This window comes from Pithys albifrons, chromosome 2 (genome assembly GCF_047495875.1).
Source record: "Pithys albifrons albifrons isolate INPA30051 chromosome 2, PitAlb_v1, whole genome shotgun sequence".
NCBI lineage: Eukaryota > Metazoa > Chordata > Aves > Passeriformes > Thamnophilidae > Pithys > Pithys albifrons.
In genome coordinates this window covers 64,925,700-64,937,874 of record NC_092459.1, presented here as the reverse complement: position 1 = coordinate 64,937,874, position 12,175 = coordinate 64,925,700, and the positions used below count along the sequence as shown (strand labels likewise).

Below are 12,175 nucleotides of genomic sequence, written 5' to 3'. Positions count from 1 at the left end.
GACATGAATTAATACAAGGGAACCTGTCCTGAGTGACAACAAAAAGGCAGGTTGATTTTTTTTTTCCTCCAAAGTTGCCTAAGACATGGGATCTTACATTTCTGCATCAGCTGAAACCTGGACGTCCTTCCCTGGGGCAGGCCCGGCATGGCTGAGCGCGGGGAGCTCCGCGCTGGTGGCCGCGGTGCCGAGTCCCCGGGAAGGATGCGGCCGGAGCCCCGCGGGGCAGGGGCCGGGGGGGAGCGCAGCGCATCCGCCGGAGCCCCCCGAGGCTCGGCCCGGGCGGTGAGGGGAGGGAGTCGAAACGCTGAGTCAGCGCCACGGAGCCGCCGCGAAGGGCCCGGGGCCGGCGGCGCCCCCGCCCCGGCGGTGCCCGGGAGGGGCGGGGAGAGGCGGCGGCGGCGGCAGGGAAGGCGCTGCCCCCCGTGGCCGCTCCTTATTAGCCTGGTTTGATGCTGCAAGGCGTGTCCGGGGTTCTGCTCATGTGATGGAGCAAGAGGCAGGAGGGCGGGGGGACCAGGGGAAGAGGTGATTTTCCTCGCTGCCTCTCGCTCGGGTTTTCCCTCCCCCCCCTCCCTTTCCTTTTTTCTTTTTTTTTCCCCTTTCTTCCCCACCCCCCTACTCCTGTGCTTTAGCTCCCTGAAGGAGTTTGCGGAGAGCCGGGCTCCCTCACTCCGGCCGCGCCGCCGCCCCCGCCAGCCCCCGCCATGGGCGCCGGCAGCTCCGCCGAGCCGCCCGCCCCGCAGGACGGGGCCGGGGCCGCCGCCGAGCCCCCGCGCACCCCTCCGGAGCCGCTGCCGGCAGAAGACGCGGCAGAACCCGCCAAGGTAAGGAGGAGCGGCGTGGAGCCGGGGGGGACGCGGGGTGGCGGCTCGCGCCCCATCCCCGGCCCCGGGAAACTTTCCCGCCGCGGCTGAGGGCACCTGCTGCGGGCGCGGACGCCCCCGGGCCGGGCGCGGAGCAGGGCGCGGCGGGGCCGGGACTGCGGCGGGGCTGGCGCCGCAGTCATAAAACTCCCGCCGGCGGCAGCAGCGGGGCGGGGGGCGAGGGGGCCGCGGGGCCGCCGCCGCTTTTGTGTGCGGCCGGGCGGGGGGAGAGGAGCCGCACCCACCGCGGCGAGGGCTGCGCCAAGGAACCTCCTGACTGCGGTCCTGCGGCCGGATCGCCGCGGCTCTCCGCAGCCTCCCCCCCGCTCCCTCCCGTTCCATCCTCTCCCCTCCCCAGGGAGCAGGTGGGAGGTGCGTCGGGGCGCGGCCGGCCCGGCGTCTCGGCACTGCCTTGGGCTGGGAGCCAGCTCCGATGTGTCCCCCCCTTCCTGACCCGAGCCGAGCCGCATCCCCCGGGCTCGGGCTCACCTGAGCCGCCGCCGTGGGGAAGGGGCGGTGGTGCCGCGGATGGGCTGTATCCATGGCTGTGTTGTGCCCCGGTGTCATACCGCATAGGGGGGGAAAGGGGAGTGACTCCTGAACTCCCAGCCGGCGGAGGGCGAAGGAGCTCTAGGAATGTGTTATTTTAAATAAAGACGTTGAAGAATTGAAAGAAATTCTTCTGTAACTTGTCTGGTGTTCAGAAATAGATTATGAATGAACCCATTTATCCCTCTGGAATAGGCGCGTTTAGGGGATTTTGGGACTGAAAGGGAGGTTATGTGCATCTGCGTGTTTACATAGCGTTGCTTTGGGGTGGGCGTCAGTTTGTGAGAAGAGAAATAATACCACCTTCTACCGAGATCCCCTTCATTCGGCTCTGCAGAGTTTGGGTGCTCAGAGCAGGGATACTCCAAAGTTTCTGTGACTGGTGCGTGGGTGTGCTAGAGCTTGAGAACTGGTTATGACTTTGTTTCTTTGACCTTGTGGTTCAGATTTAACTTTCAAGTTGAATTTCCCATAGTTCCTGGCTGCCACTAGACCTCCTTGTGCGTGTTTTGACAGATTTGAAAACCACATTGCGAATGAACTTTAACTAAGATTTATTTTATTTTCTTTTTAACCAAATAAGCGTTGGAGATTGCTGTTAACAAAACATTTAGCAGTTATGTTGGGCAATTTTAGAATTTAGATGCTGACATTTAGATTTTATATAGGGCAAACATTTTGATATTGTGCTTGTTTAAAAATTAAGATAATGGGACTTTGAAGAAGGGACATAATATTCATAGCCATGTTTATCCAGTTATGGGAACTAAGACCCTCTCAGAAAAAGAGAATACTGTTAATGCTGTTTTCAAGTACAGATTATGATTATTACTAATGTTGTGTTTTACGTCTTCTAAGCTTTAGGAAAAACCTTTCTAATAGGTTTTTATCTTGTTATTTAAGTAAAACTGTTTAGAAGTGGGGAAGTTCTATTATTGTTTCACTGGTATAAGAACTTTATTACTGCTGTTCTTCTAGAACAGCTGTCTCTGCCTTCCATTACATTACATAAAAGAAAAACAATTTTTAATCAAGTTTGGTCATACTTTTTTTTGTATCTAATTTAGTCTGCATTACTACAGTAATGTAACTTCATGCAGATTTGTGATGCAGTTTTTCATCATTATTCCTTCCAGCCCTTTGAATTTGAAGATTACCAGGTCCTGCAATGCGCCTGGAGAAATCTGTCAGAGACCTAATTTGTTTGCAGAAGATACAATGGGGATGTTTTGAAGGGTGGTCTTTCTTGAATTTTCCAACCTCCTCTTTTAGAAGAAAAACTTTGGAAAGTGACTTCAGTGGAATTCAGCTTGAGTGAGCCTTGGCAAGTCAATAATAAATAAATTGTCTTGGCAACTAGTATAATACAGGTCATAAAATCTCAGAGCAGTTGTGCTTTTTTGTCATGTGAAATTCCTTGAAATGTTTAATCAAGTTTCCTGACATAGTTGTATTTTTTACAAGATGAAAACCTCTTCACCTTTTCTTCTAGAAAGGACCAAAATTACAGTCTTTAAGGTGTTTTGTTATTCACATGTGGCACCTTGGCCAGATACCCCATTTTGAGGTGTCCTGCTTACTGAAAGGGAGGTTATATATTTTGGTATTTTTCACTTTTACAGCCCAGGATATGTGAGAGATCCTGGAAAGTGCTTGGTCTACAGAGCAAGGGATATAAATATCAATAAATAATCAAGGGGGCTTTAGGTGCTGGTGTGCAAGCACTGCAGGTTAAATGTGGGCTCGTGGGATTAGGACCTCAGCTGTTCCCCCCATCCTTTCAAAAGTTCCTGGTGAATTACACTTAAAGCAGCACCAGGGTTTCCAACCCACTACAATATTGAGACTTGAAATGGGTGAATTTCTTTACTGGAGCAGATAAGACAAACTCTGGCAGTGGAGTAGCTGCTCCGTATCTTAGGTAGCCACCCCACTGTGAGAAGCCCCCTCTGCAGGGAAATGTGAGGGATCCTGGAGGCACTAATCCATTCAACTGTCTGAACTGAATTAATCTGATTTATGAATTGACACTCGAAGTCCTGTTGAAACCAAGGGACCATGGTGTGGTTCCACAGAAAGCTCATCTTTCTGATGCAGTTACCTCCTTGCTGTTTGAGCAGCAGTGCTCTTTCCCCTTTCCTTTTCTTCCTCCACTCTTCCTCTTTCCTCTTGCCCCACATCTTGCAGTCTCACTTGGTCCTGTGTCATGTCCTAATCTTACCTTTCTGTAATCAGTTTAAACTCACTAACCCTTCTGGAAACAGTGGAATTTATTCTTGCTGGACCATTTTCCTGATCTACTTGTGAGTTCTTGTGACTCCTGCGATGCAGAGGTGAGACCAAGGGCCAGGACAAGGCAGCTGAGCAGGAGGGGCAATGAAACAACTTTCCCTTTTGGTGGCTGTCAGCTGGTAGACCCTGTCTGCTTTGTGCAACCTCCCAGGCTGACGCCCTGAGCAGCACAGAGGCCTGAAGCTTGGCCTGAGGTGGATTTAGCAGATCTCAAGGGTGCTAGAAATAGGACTGAGATCTTTCTGGTCTTGGAGGAGACCAGGCAAGCCTTGGGTGTCCTGAACTGACAAAAGCTTTTAGATGCCCTGTTGGGTGGTTCCTGTGCTCCTACTTCCTCCCCAAGGCACCTGCAGTTTCCCTGTGTTGCTTCTGGCACTATGCAAGCTTGTTCAAGGAGCTAACCCCCTGGAAAGCAGTTTTGATTCTTTGGCAAGGTCATTCTGTGCTGATTTAGCAAGATATCTTGGCTTCTGGGACTCAGACAGCAGAAGCTGCAGGTATAGGGGAGCAAGCAGGACCTTGTGATGGGATTGGACAGGAAGCTGGGTGATGCCTCTGTTGGTGGCAGCACATGGCTGCATTGGTTTGGCCATCGGCATCTTGTGAGCTCCCTCTCTGTTGATAGCAGTGATGAGCCTCTCACAGACTTCCCATTCTGATGCTGAGCATCAGAGAGCTGGAGGAAAATGCCAGCATGGTGCCCTCCCATGGGGTGGAAAGCGACTTCAGGCCACATGGGTGATGCAATGAGAGCTGCATCATCCTACCAGCATTGCAGCTAATGCAATTACAATCACACGCACAGTGCTTTTATTTTATTTAGAAGTTCAAGGTACCAGCTTTAATGCAGGGGTTTTTTTGTGGCCCTGCTGAGTGAGCCAAGCTGTGTTGAAACAGCTACCTGAAACAGTGTAGGGAAGCTTCTGTTTTTCTATTTGCAAAAACACTGGTGTGGTAATCTTGCACCAAGACTGAGGTTTGTCAGAGATAATCTTTTATGGGGATTGGTGGCTTTAAACTGTCATGTGGTGGATTCCTGCCTTGCTTGCATGCAAGGGCCTCCACTTGAGCAGCGAGTCGTTCAAACTGTTTTCGGGATAGTTCCCATTTCTGAGTAGTAACTGGATTATGCTACCTGTGTTGTAATGAGAGCAAGTGTGTGCTAGACAGTAAATATTTGGAACTGTCTCTTCTAAAGAGGTTACCATCTGAGACGTCAGAGTGTCTTATTGTCCGAGTGCCTGACAAATAACAGCTGAGACAGACTTACATCTGCTGTTTAAACAACTGCGTTCTGGTGAGGGAGCTGAGTCAGCCTGAAAATACTACATTAGCAATGGTAAAACTAAGCTTATTCAAGGAAAGTCCCTAGACTGTGTCTCTAAGAGCCCCAGTTTGAGGCGTTTGGTCTGAGGCTGTAGGGTTTTCCTGGTTCAATGGGAACTGATTCCGTTTAGGTGTTTTATCCAGTTGGGGAGGCAGGGACTGGTATAGTTCAGTAGTGAGGTCTGGAGGGCTGACCACGCCTCTGGGATCGCTGGGAGAAAGCATAAAAACGTGTAATTGAAAAAATGCACAATGGAAATTGGTGTCACAGAGGCATCAAAAGCGTGAAATAAACCCCTAATCATATAGGAGATAAGAGGGAGGTGGTAGAGGGAGTGTCAGGGAACTTTGAAAGCTGAGGCAATTAGCTTGCGTTTGATGTGGTAGAGGCTAAAGAGATGCAAAGAGGAGTGTCGGGTCTTTGAAAGTCCTCCAGGTTGGAAAAGCAAGCCTGGGAGTTGCTGAGAGGAGGGGAAGGTATTTTGTGCTCAGTCCTTTTTCTGACTGATCCATAGAGCTTGGGTGAGTTGTACCTGTGTGAATGCTTCAGTTAAGGTGGTGTCTGAACGAGCTGACAGGTATGAGACCAGGGAGGGTGATCGGGTTGGATCAAGCTTCAGGTGGGACCAGAATGACAGACTGGGGGTAGTGCTTCTTTCACAGGTAGCACAAAGAGATCACAGAGATTATCGGGGTGTAAAAACTGTTTTGTTTTAGCCATGTGAATTTCAAGGGTTAGTCATCCGTCAGGAGGTGTCATAGCCAAGTCAGGCTGAGAGTTAGGAGAGAAGAGGGTTAGATCTGAGGTGATAGCACAGGAGGAGAAGGTTCTTGGCTTGGCACAAGATGTTATCCAGAAATAAGGTACTGAAATTAAGTGTGCTCTTGTGTTCCGCACAGAGTAGGGGCCTTGTGCTTTCTGCACCTGGGGTTTGCAATGTCCCACAAACCTCGAATGTCTTAGCTAATGCAAAACAAGACAAACTGCTGTGAACAGAGTTGGAATGATCTAAATTCATTTTTTACCAAATGTTGGTGTTTGAAGATCTTTTTAATGAAGCAGCATGTTTTAAGAGCAGACCCCCTGAGCAGGCCAGCAGTCTTTCCCAGAGTTTCAAAATAAAACTTCAGGAAAAGTGTTAGAGACTGTTATGTTAGTTTGCTCAGTTGTTCAGACAGCTGGATCTGGCTATTTTAGTAATCTAACGTAGAATCAGTGTAGCAGGATTAACAGAATGAGGCAAAATTAACTCTGGTGCTGTTTGGGCCTGGTTTGAGGAATCCCTGGAATGATTTGGGTCTGGTACAAGGAATGTTGGGAATGGTGGTGATTGCTGGTGGGAGAAGAGGCTGGGTGCTGTGAACCCTTCCAGAGTAGTGCCTGAAGGAAGCATGGACTAATGTACAGTGAGAGATCAGAGACCTGCTGTTTGTCCACACCTCATGTAATTCTTTATGTTAATTTTCTTCATCCCTTTTAAATTCTGTATGTGTTTCATGTGGTCCAACAATTGGAAGTACTGTGGTATGCAAGATGGAGCAGAAGCTGCTGGTGGTTCCAGTGACGTGGGCAATAAGCTCTGTGCATTTTATTCTCATTAGTTGTGTGCTTGTCCTTTGCTTGTGCCTTTGTGGTGGATATGAGACAAATATTTAAAAAATACATGCATGATGTACAGTAGTGGTGTGACAAACAGGAGTGTTGCTTTGCTAATGGTCCTTTGTTTGGGGAATGAAGAAGCTGAAGGATCAGTGAACTGGATAACTGGTTCTCTTTGGGTTCTCCTATGTTTTTGAGACAACACATTAATAAATTAATAATCAAAGAAGTGTGATGAATATGTGCTGCTAAAACCTGATAAATGTTGATAAACCTGCCAAATGTATTGTCTCATTACTTGTAGATAAATATACAGAGATGAATAACTGTTAATTTTGTCTTCAAAGTTTTCACCCATCTCTGAACTTGGATGTTGTATTTTTGTCTAAGCTGTATGACTATTCTCAATGGAATTAAAAACACTGCTCACCAAATCAGACATAATTGGACTAAACTGCAGTTTAGATCCCTTCAGAGAAATGAAGCAGTTAATGTGAATGAAAATTGAAATTAGTTTCTTTTGAGGACTAATGCAGTGGGACAGACTGCAATGACCCTCATAAAGAGCCTGAGCAACTTTTTTTAGAACTCAAAACTTTCTTTGCTTTTTTTTTTAACTAATGACGCTGTTGTCATTAGTCTCTTTTCCCATTACAACCTCCCCAAAGATTTCTTCTCTTTTGCATCCATTTTAATTTGGAAAAATACTATTGTTTTATTAGTTTTGATTATTCTGTTATTTAAAGCAGAACACTTGATTGGAAAATTTAAATTTGTCTTCCTATGGCCAAGAATCACATCAAAGTCTTTTCCAAGAGACTGGGACCAAAAGGCCTTGGCAGGGTGGGGTTATACTGCAGGTCTGGTCAGATTTGAAAATACTGATGTTTTACATGTATTTATATTTTTACTCAATTGTGACTGATGAGTTCCTGCATTTAAAATGGAGTTTATGTACAGAATGAACAGGATTTATAATTATACTAGCTGGTTGTAAAAACTACTTATAGTCTTACATTTAATAATATTTTATATTTAATTCCGTTTCTCGTACTGGAGGGTTTTGCAGCATTTAACAGATCCAAAGGGTTATCTGTTAGATCCAGTGACTTCTGAATTTTAATCCCAAATCTTTGTGATTGTATAGAGTCCCTGTTTTCCTGAATACATTGTGACTGTAGAATAAATTCAGAGCTGAGGGGAATATTAAGTCTTACCATGGTTGACATTTTATCATAAGTCTGGCCTCAATTTAAAAAGGAGACAACTTGTTACTGCATTGGAGTACCAAATACCTTTGTACGCTGGTTCCTTGCAGAGTCCACAGGTGCTTATTAGGCACTTAGGCAAATGGTAGATTTCATGTGTCTGTACATGTATGTCTAGGACTCCAGCTTTAAAATGGTGTGCTGCCTGGGGCAGGTTTGGAAAGAAAGGCAAAGAAATCTTCGAATAACAATAAGAGTGCTAAGATATTCAGTGCTGTTGAGTTTCTTGTGACTTCAAAGAATTGTTGGTGCTAATTCTGAGGGTGTCATCTTGAAGTAGCCATCCACGGCTTTTCCTTCAGATAGCCAAATGCCCTGAGAGCCAGTCAAGTTAAGGTTGTTCCTGTGTTTGCAGGACTAGCTGTTGTCTTTCAAGAATGAATCAGTAAAACTTCTTATTAAAAAAAATTATAATGGTCTCCTAGTAAATTTGTACTGAAGAATCTCAAAGCCCTTTAAGAATTAGGCTGCTATTTTCTGTATGAGATTTTTCTCCCTCCCCTTTATTCAGTTAGTGCCATTCGGTTAATGCTGTGTGCAACAGCAGAGGAGCTTCCCAGGGTTTATGTGCCTTTGTTCAGTGGTGTGGCGTCTTTATCCCCCCTGAGTTCCTGCGTTTTAGATTTATGAGAAGGATGATGTGAGAAGTGGGAATGTAATCTGAGTGTTCAGCCATTCTGTATTTCTTCTATTTAATATCTGGTCTCAGCATGTGAAAACTCTGAAGCCAAATTATTCCATCTGTGGTATTGGCAGTGGAGCAGAATGGGATCCTTTTTCGTGAGGTGGATTATGTGGCCGTGAAAGGCAGCTTTGAGGAGCGCAACAACGCCGGGTGGAAACAATTTGGCTTAATTAAGGGCTTCTGAACTGAAAATCGGGAATTTAAATGTACACACTTCATTGCCTGTATGGTGCTTCTCCCAGATCTCACCCAGCATGTGAAAAGAGTCAGATGATTAAGAGGAAAGCCCTTTGCCTGGCACCTTGTCTGTTGATTTGAAATCCTGTTGCAACAGGGTAATTGCTAATAAAAATAAATAAATGGATTTTGCCATTCAGCAGCTTTATTTAGTGGGATATAGAAGAGACTCATCAGGAATGTGCCATCTTTCTGATCCCAGTTTGGTGCTTAAGGCGTTTGGATGTTCCATTACGCTGAAAGATGGGGTCTATCTGTGGAACCTTCATTTAATTAACAGGGTTTCAATGGCAGTATTTTGGGAGTACAGCCGAGTAATGAGACAATGACATGTAATTAAGGTTTGCTATTCTACCAGAGGAAGTTTAAACCTTCGCTTCAGGAATAGTGGTTAATTAGTTAAAATGGCTTCTGTTGGAAGGTAATAGAATTGGTTGGAGAGCAAATTAAACAAATAATTAAAGGGTAATTAAATATCTTTTAATGGCCACAACACATTTTACACTTTTTAAATAAAAATGTGCTTCTGAAAGTATATTTCTTATTTTATGGAAAGCCAGTACAAATTCTGAAAATCATTCAAATGTGGAAGCTGAAAAAGAGATTTTTTGGTTTTGCACATACTAGCAAGTCTAGAAAAAATATTTCAAATGCTATAGTGCAGAATTATAAAGCTCTTTCCTCCTCTAAGAATAATTTCTGCCTAATAACTGAGGTCCAAAAATTCTAGTTTTAACTTGGTGTCACTGCCTTTCCTCATGGGAAATATATATATGTATTCTTTCTGTCCTGAATAGTTGTATCTGAATCGTTGTAGTTGTATTGTTGATAATAAGCACATCAGTAGGGGAGCAATACCAAAGGCTGTATTGTAGACAGAACTCATTCATATATCAGAGTAATTGCATCAGGCATTCTGAATGAATAATTTCTTTCCATCATCTAGATTGACCTTATACTGGAGTTTTCCTTCATGCAAGAAACCAATTTCTATACAAGGTTATAGGCCATTTTCTGTAAGACTTAACTTCTTCCACATATTTCATGTGGGAGAACAGAAAGATAAATAGGCCCAGATTATCCTGGGGTTTTTTTTCTCACAGTAGTACTTTGATTTAATAAAGTTAAAATGCTTGCATGTATATATTCAAAATGAGAACGAAGGAACAGTATTGGAGGGGGGGCAAAAGAGGGGCAAAATGGGCCTAATTCTGACGTTTTCTTTTTTGTTCTTTTGCTTTCTTCTTCCTTATCATCCTTCCATCGATACTTAACCACGAAGGTTTTAAATGCAACTTTACCATTACCTGATGTTAGTGAAGACAATTTGAAGCATGATGGCTCACCACAGGAGCCACAGCAGCTGGAAGCTGTTACAGCATCTAAGGAACTGGATAGGCAGCAGCCAGAGGTGGCTTCACCCCTCCAAGAACGACCCAGAGAACAAGCAGAGCCCACTGGAACAAATGGTAAGTAAAAACCTGTGTTCAGTGGATATATCACAGAGGCCTGCATGCTAAATGGAGCGCGAGGTAGAAATGGGGCTCAGTTAACTGTTTCCTGCTGAACAGGTGGTCCATTGTTGCTCAGATCCTTCTTCTAGGATGTTGTTTAGTGGGAGATGTTTTCTTTGTAGGAGAATTCAGATGATAAATGGCTTGTGGACTCAAGCTGTCAGTGTCAGTGCTGGGGATGTCCACCTGTTCTCCCTTAGGGGATGGTTCTTGGCTCTCAGTGCCTCTGCTTGCCTGCTGCCAATCTCCAGCCATTCACCTGTAGAAGCAGCTCAGTTTCCACTTCTTGTATGAGGAGTTCCTGCTGCATAAGCTTGTCCCTTCCTTCATAAAGCAGAAATACTTTTATGTTAATTCATTAGTGATACTAATGATAAACAATTTTGAACTCATAGGATGGGGCAGGCTTTGCCTTGATTAAAGTTCCTTTTCCTAGTGCTTTTAATTGGATTTGCATTTTGACCACAAAAGCTTTCTCATCATAGACATCCCTGTCTGTTCTTTCTTGGAAATCTCTCCTTGCCTTCCTGCAGTCAGAAACTTGCTGCTCTTTCTCCTGTGTGACCTGACAGCCCACCTTTTGGGCTCTCTTCAACTTCTTCCTTCCTTCTGTTCCTGTTCACAGGCGTGCAGTGAGATCTGCTTCAGCAATCCTGCTGCTAGCTGACTTTTTGGCAGCATGGCAAGAGGGAAAGATAGTTTTCAGTCAGAGGAGGCAACTAATGTAGGTGTTGGAGAGCAGGCAAGGGATGGCAGCAGGGTAGTATGAGGCACAATCTTCAGTGTCAGCCTGTAGAGCTTAAGGCATGTGTGTAACCCTTTGAGTACTTTACAGTCTGAATCCTAAAGGCAATTCTTTGTCATGTCTTCAGATTAATTGCTGTAACACTGTTATCCCAATAGAATATTATTTTTCCACCCCTCGCCTCTGTGAATCACATACTGAAAAATTACCATTAAAATCCACATTGATCACACCACCTTCACTTCTATCAACAACCAACCAAAACATAAACAAAAATTGTCCCCACAAAAATCAAAATAACATCCGCACAACACCAAATGAAAGTGGACAATTTACACAAAATCCACCCCTTGGCCCTTTACCACATTTACAATAAAAATTCCTCTTGATCATTTCATTCTCTAGTATTGTTCAGTGCTTGCTCTGCTCATTACCTCTCCCAGTTACTGTTCTTATCTGAAAATCCTCATGTTCCAAAGTTTTGGCACCAAAAATACTGTAGTGTGTTGACCTTGGCTGGACTCCACGTACCCACCAAGTCACTCGCACTTCCCTCTGCAAGTGGACAGAGGAGAGAAAGTATAATGAAGGTTTCATGAGTTGAGATAAGGTCCAAGAGAGATCACCCACTGCTCAGCATCATGGGCAAAACAGACTTGAAATGGGCACGCTAATTAACTTTATTACCAAGAGAATCAAAGCAGGAGAATGAGAAGTAAAATAAATCTTAAAACCACCCCCCCCCCCCCCCTTCCCTTTCCCAGGTTCTACCTCCTCCTCCCCCAGTGACAAAGGAAGTCGGGAATGGGTGTTATGGTCAGTTCATCTACAGGTTGTTCCTGCTGCTGCTCAAAGAGGAGTCCTTCCCCTGCTCCCTGTGGGGTCCTTCCCACAGGACACAGTCCTTCATGTACTTTTCCAATCTGAGTCCATCCCATGGGCAACAGTTCTTCACAAAATGCTGCAACATGGGTCGCCTTTTCATAGGGTGAAATCCTTCAGGCACAGGCTGCTCCAGTGTGGGTCCCCGACAGAGCCACAAGTCCTACCAGGAAAACCTGCTCCAGCATAGGCTCCTCTCTCCATGGGTCAG

At 45.4% G+C, this 12,175-nt stretch overlaps 1 protein-coding gene across 1 annotated transcript in view; it reads left to right on the top strand.

Moving 5' to 3' along the window:
* The first annotated feature begins 541 nt into the window (after nucleotides 1-541).
* Nucleotides 542-12,175, top strand: part of AKAP12 (A-kinase anchoring protein 12) — a 31,538-nt gene continuing 19,904 nt past the window's right edge. The window contains exons 1-2 of the mRNA XM_071549321.1: nucleotides 542-827; nucleotides 10,106-10,292. Coding sequence (XP_071405422.1) covers nucleotides 708-827; nucleotides 10,106-10,292 — 307 coding nt within the window. The 5' untranslated portion in view covers nucleotides 542-707. The remainder of the gene's footprint in view (nucleotides 828-10,105; nucleotides 10,293-12,175) is intronic.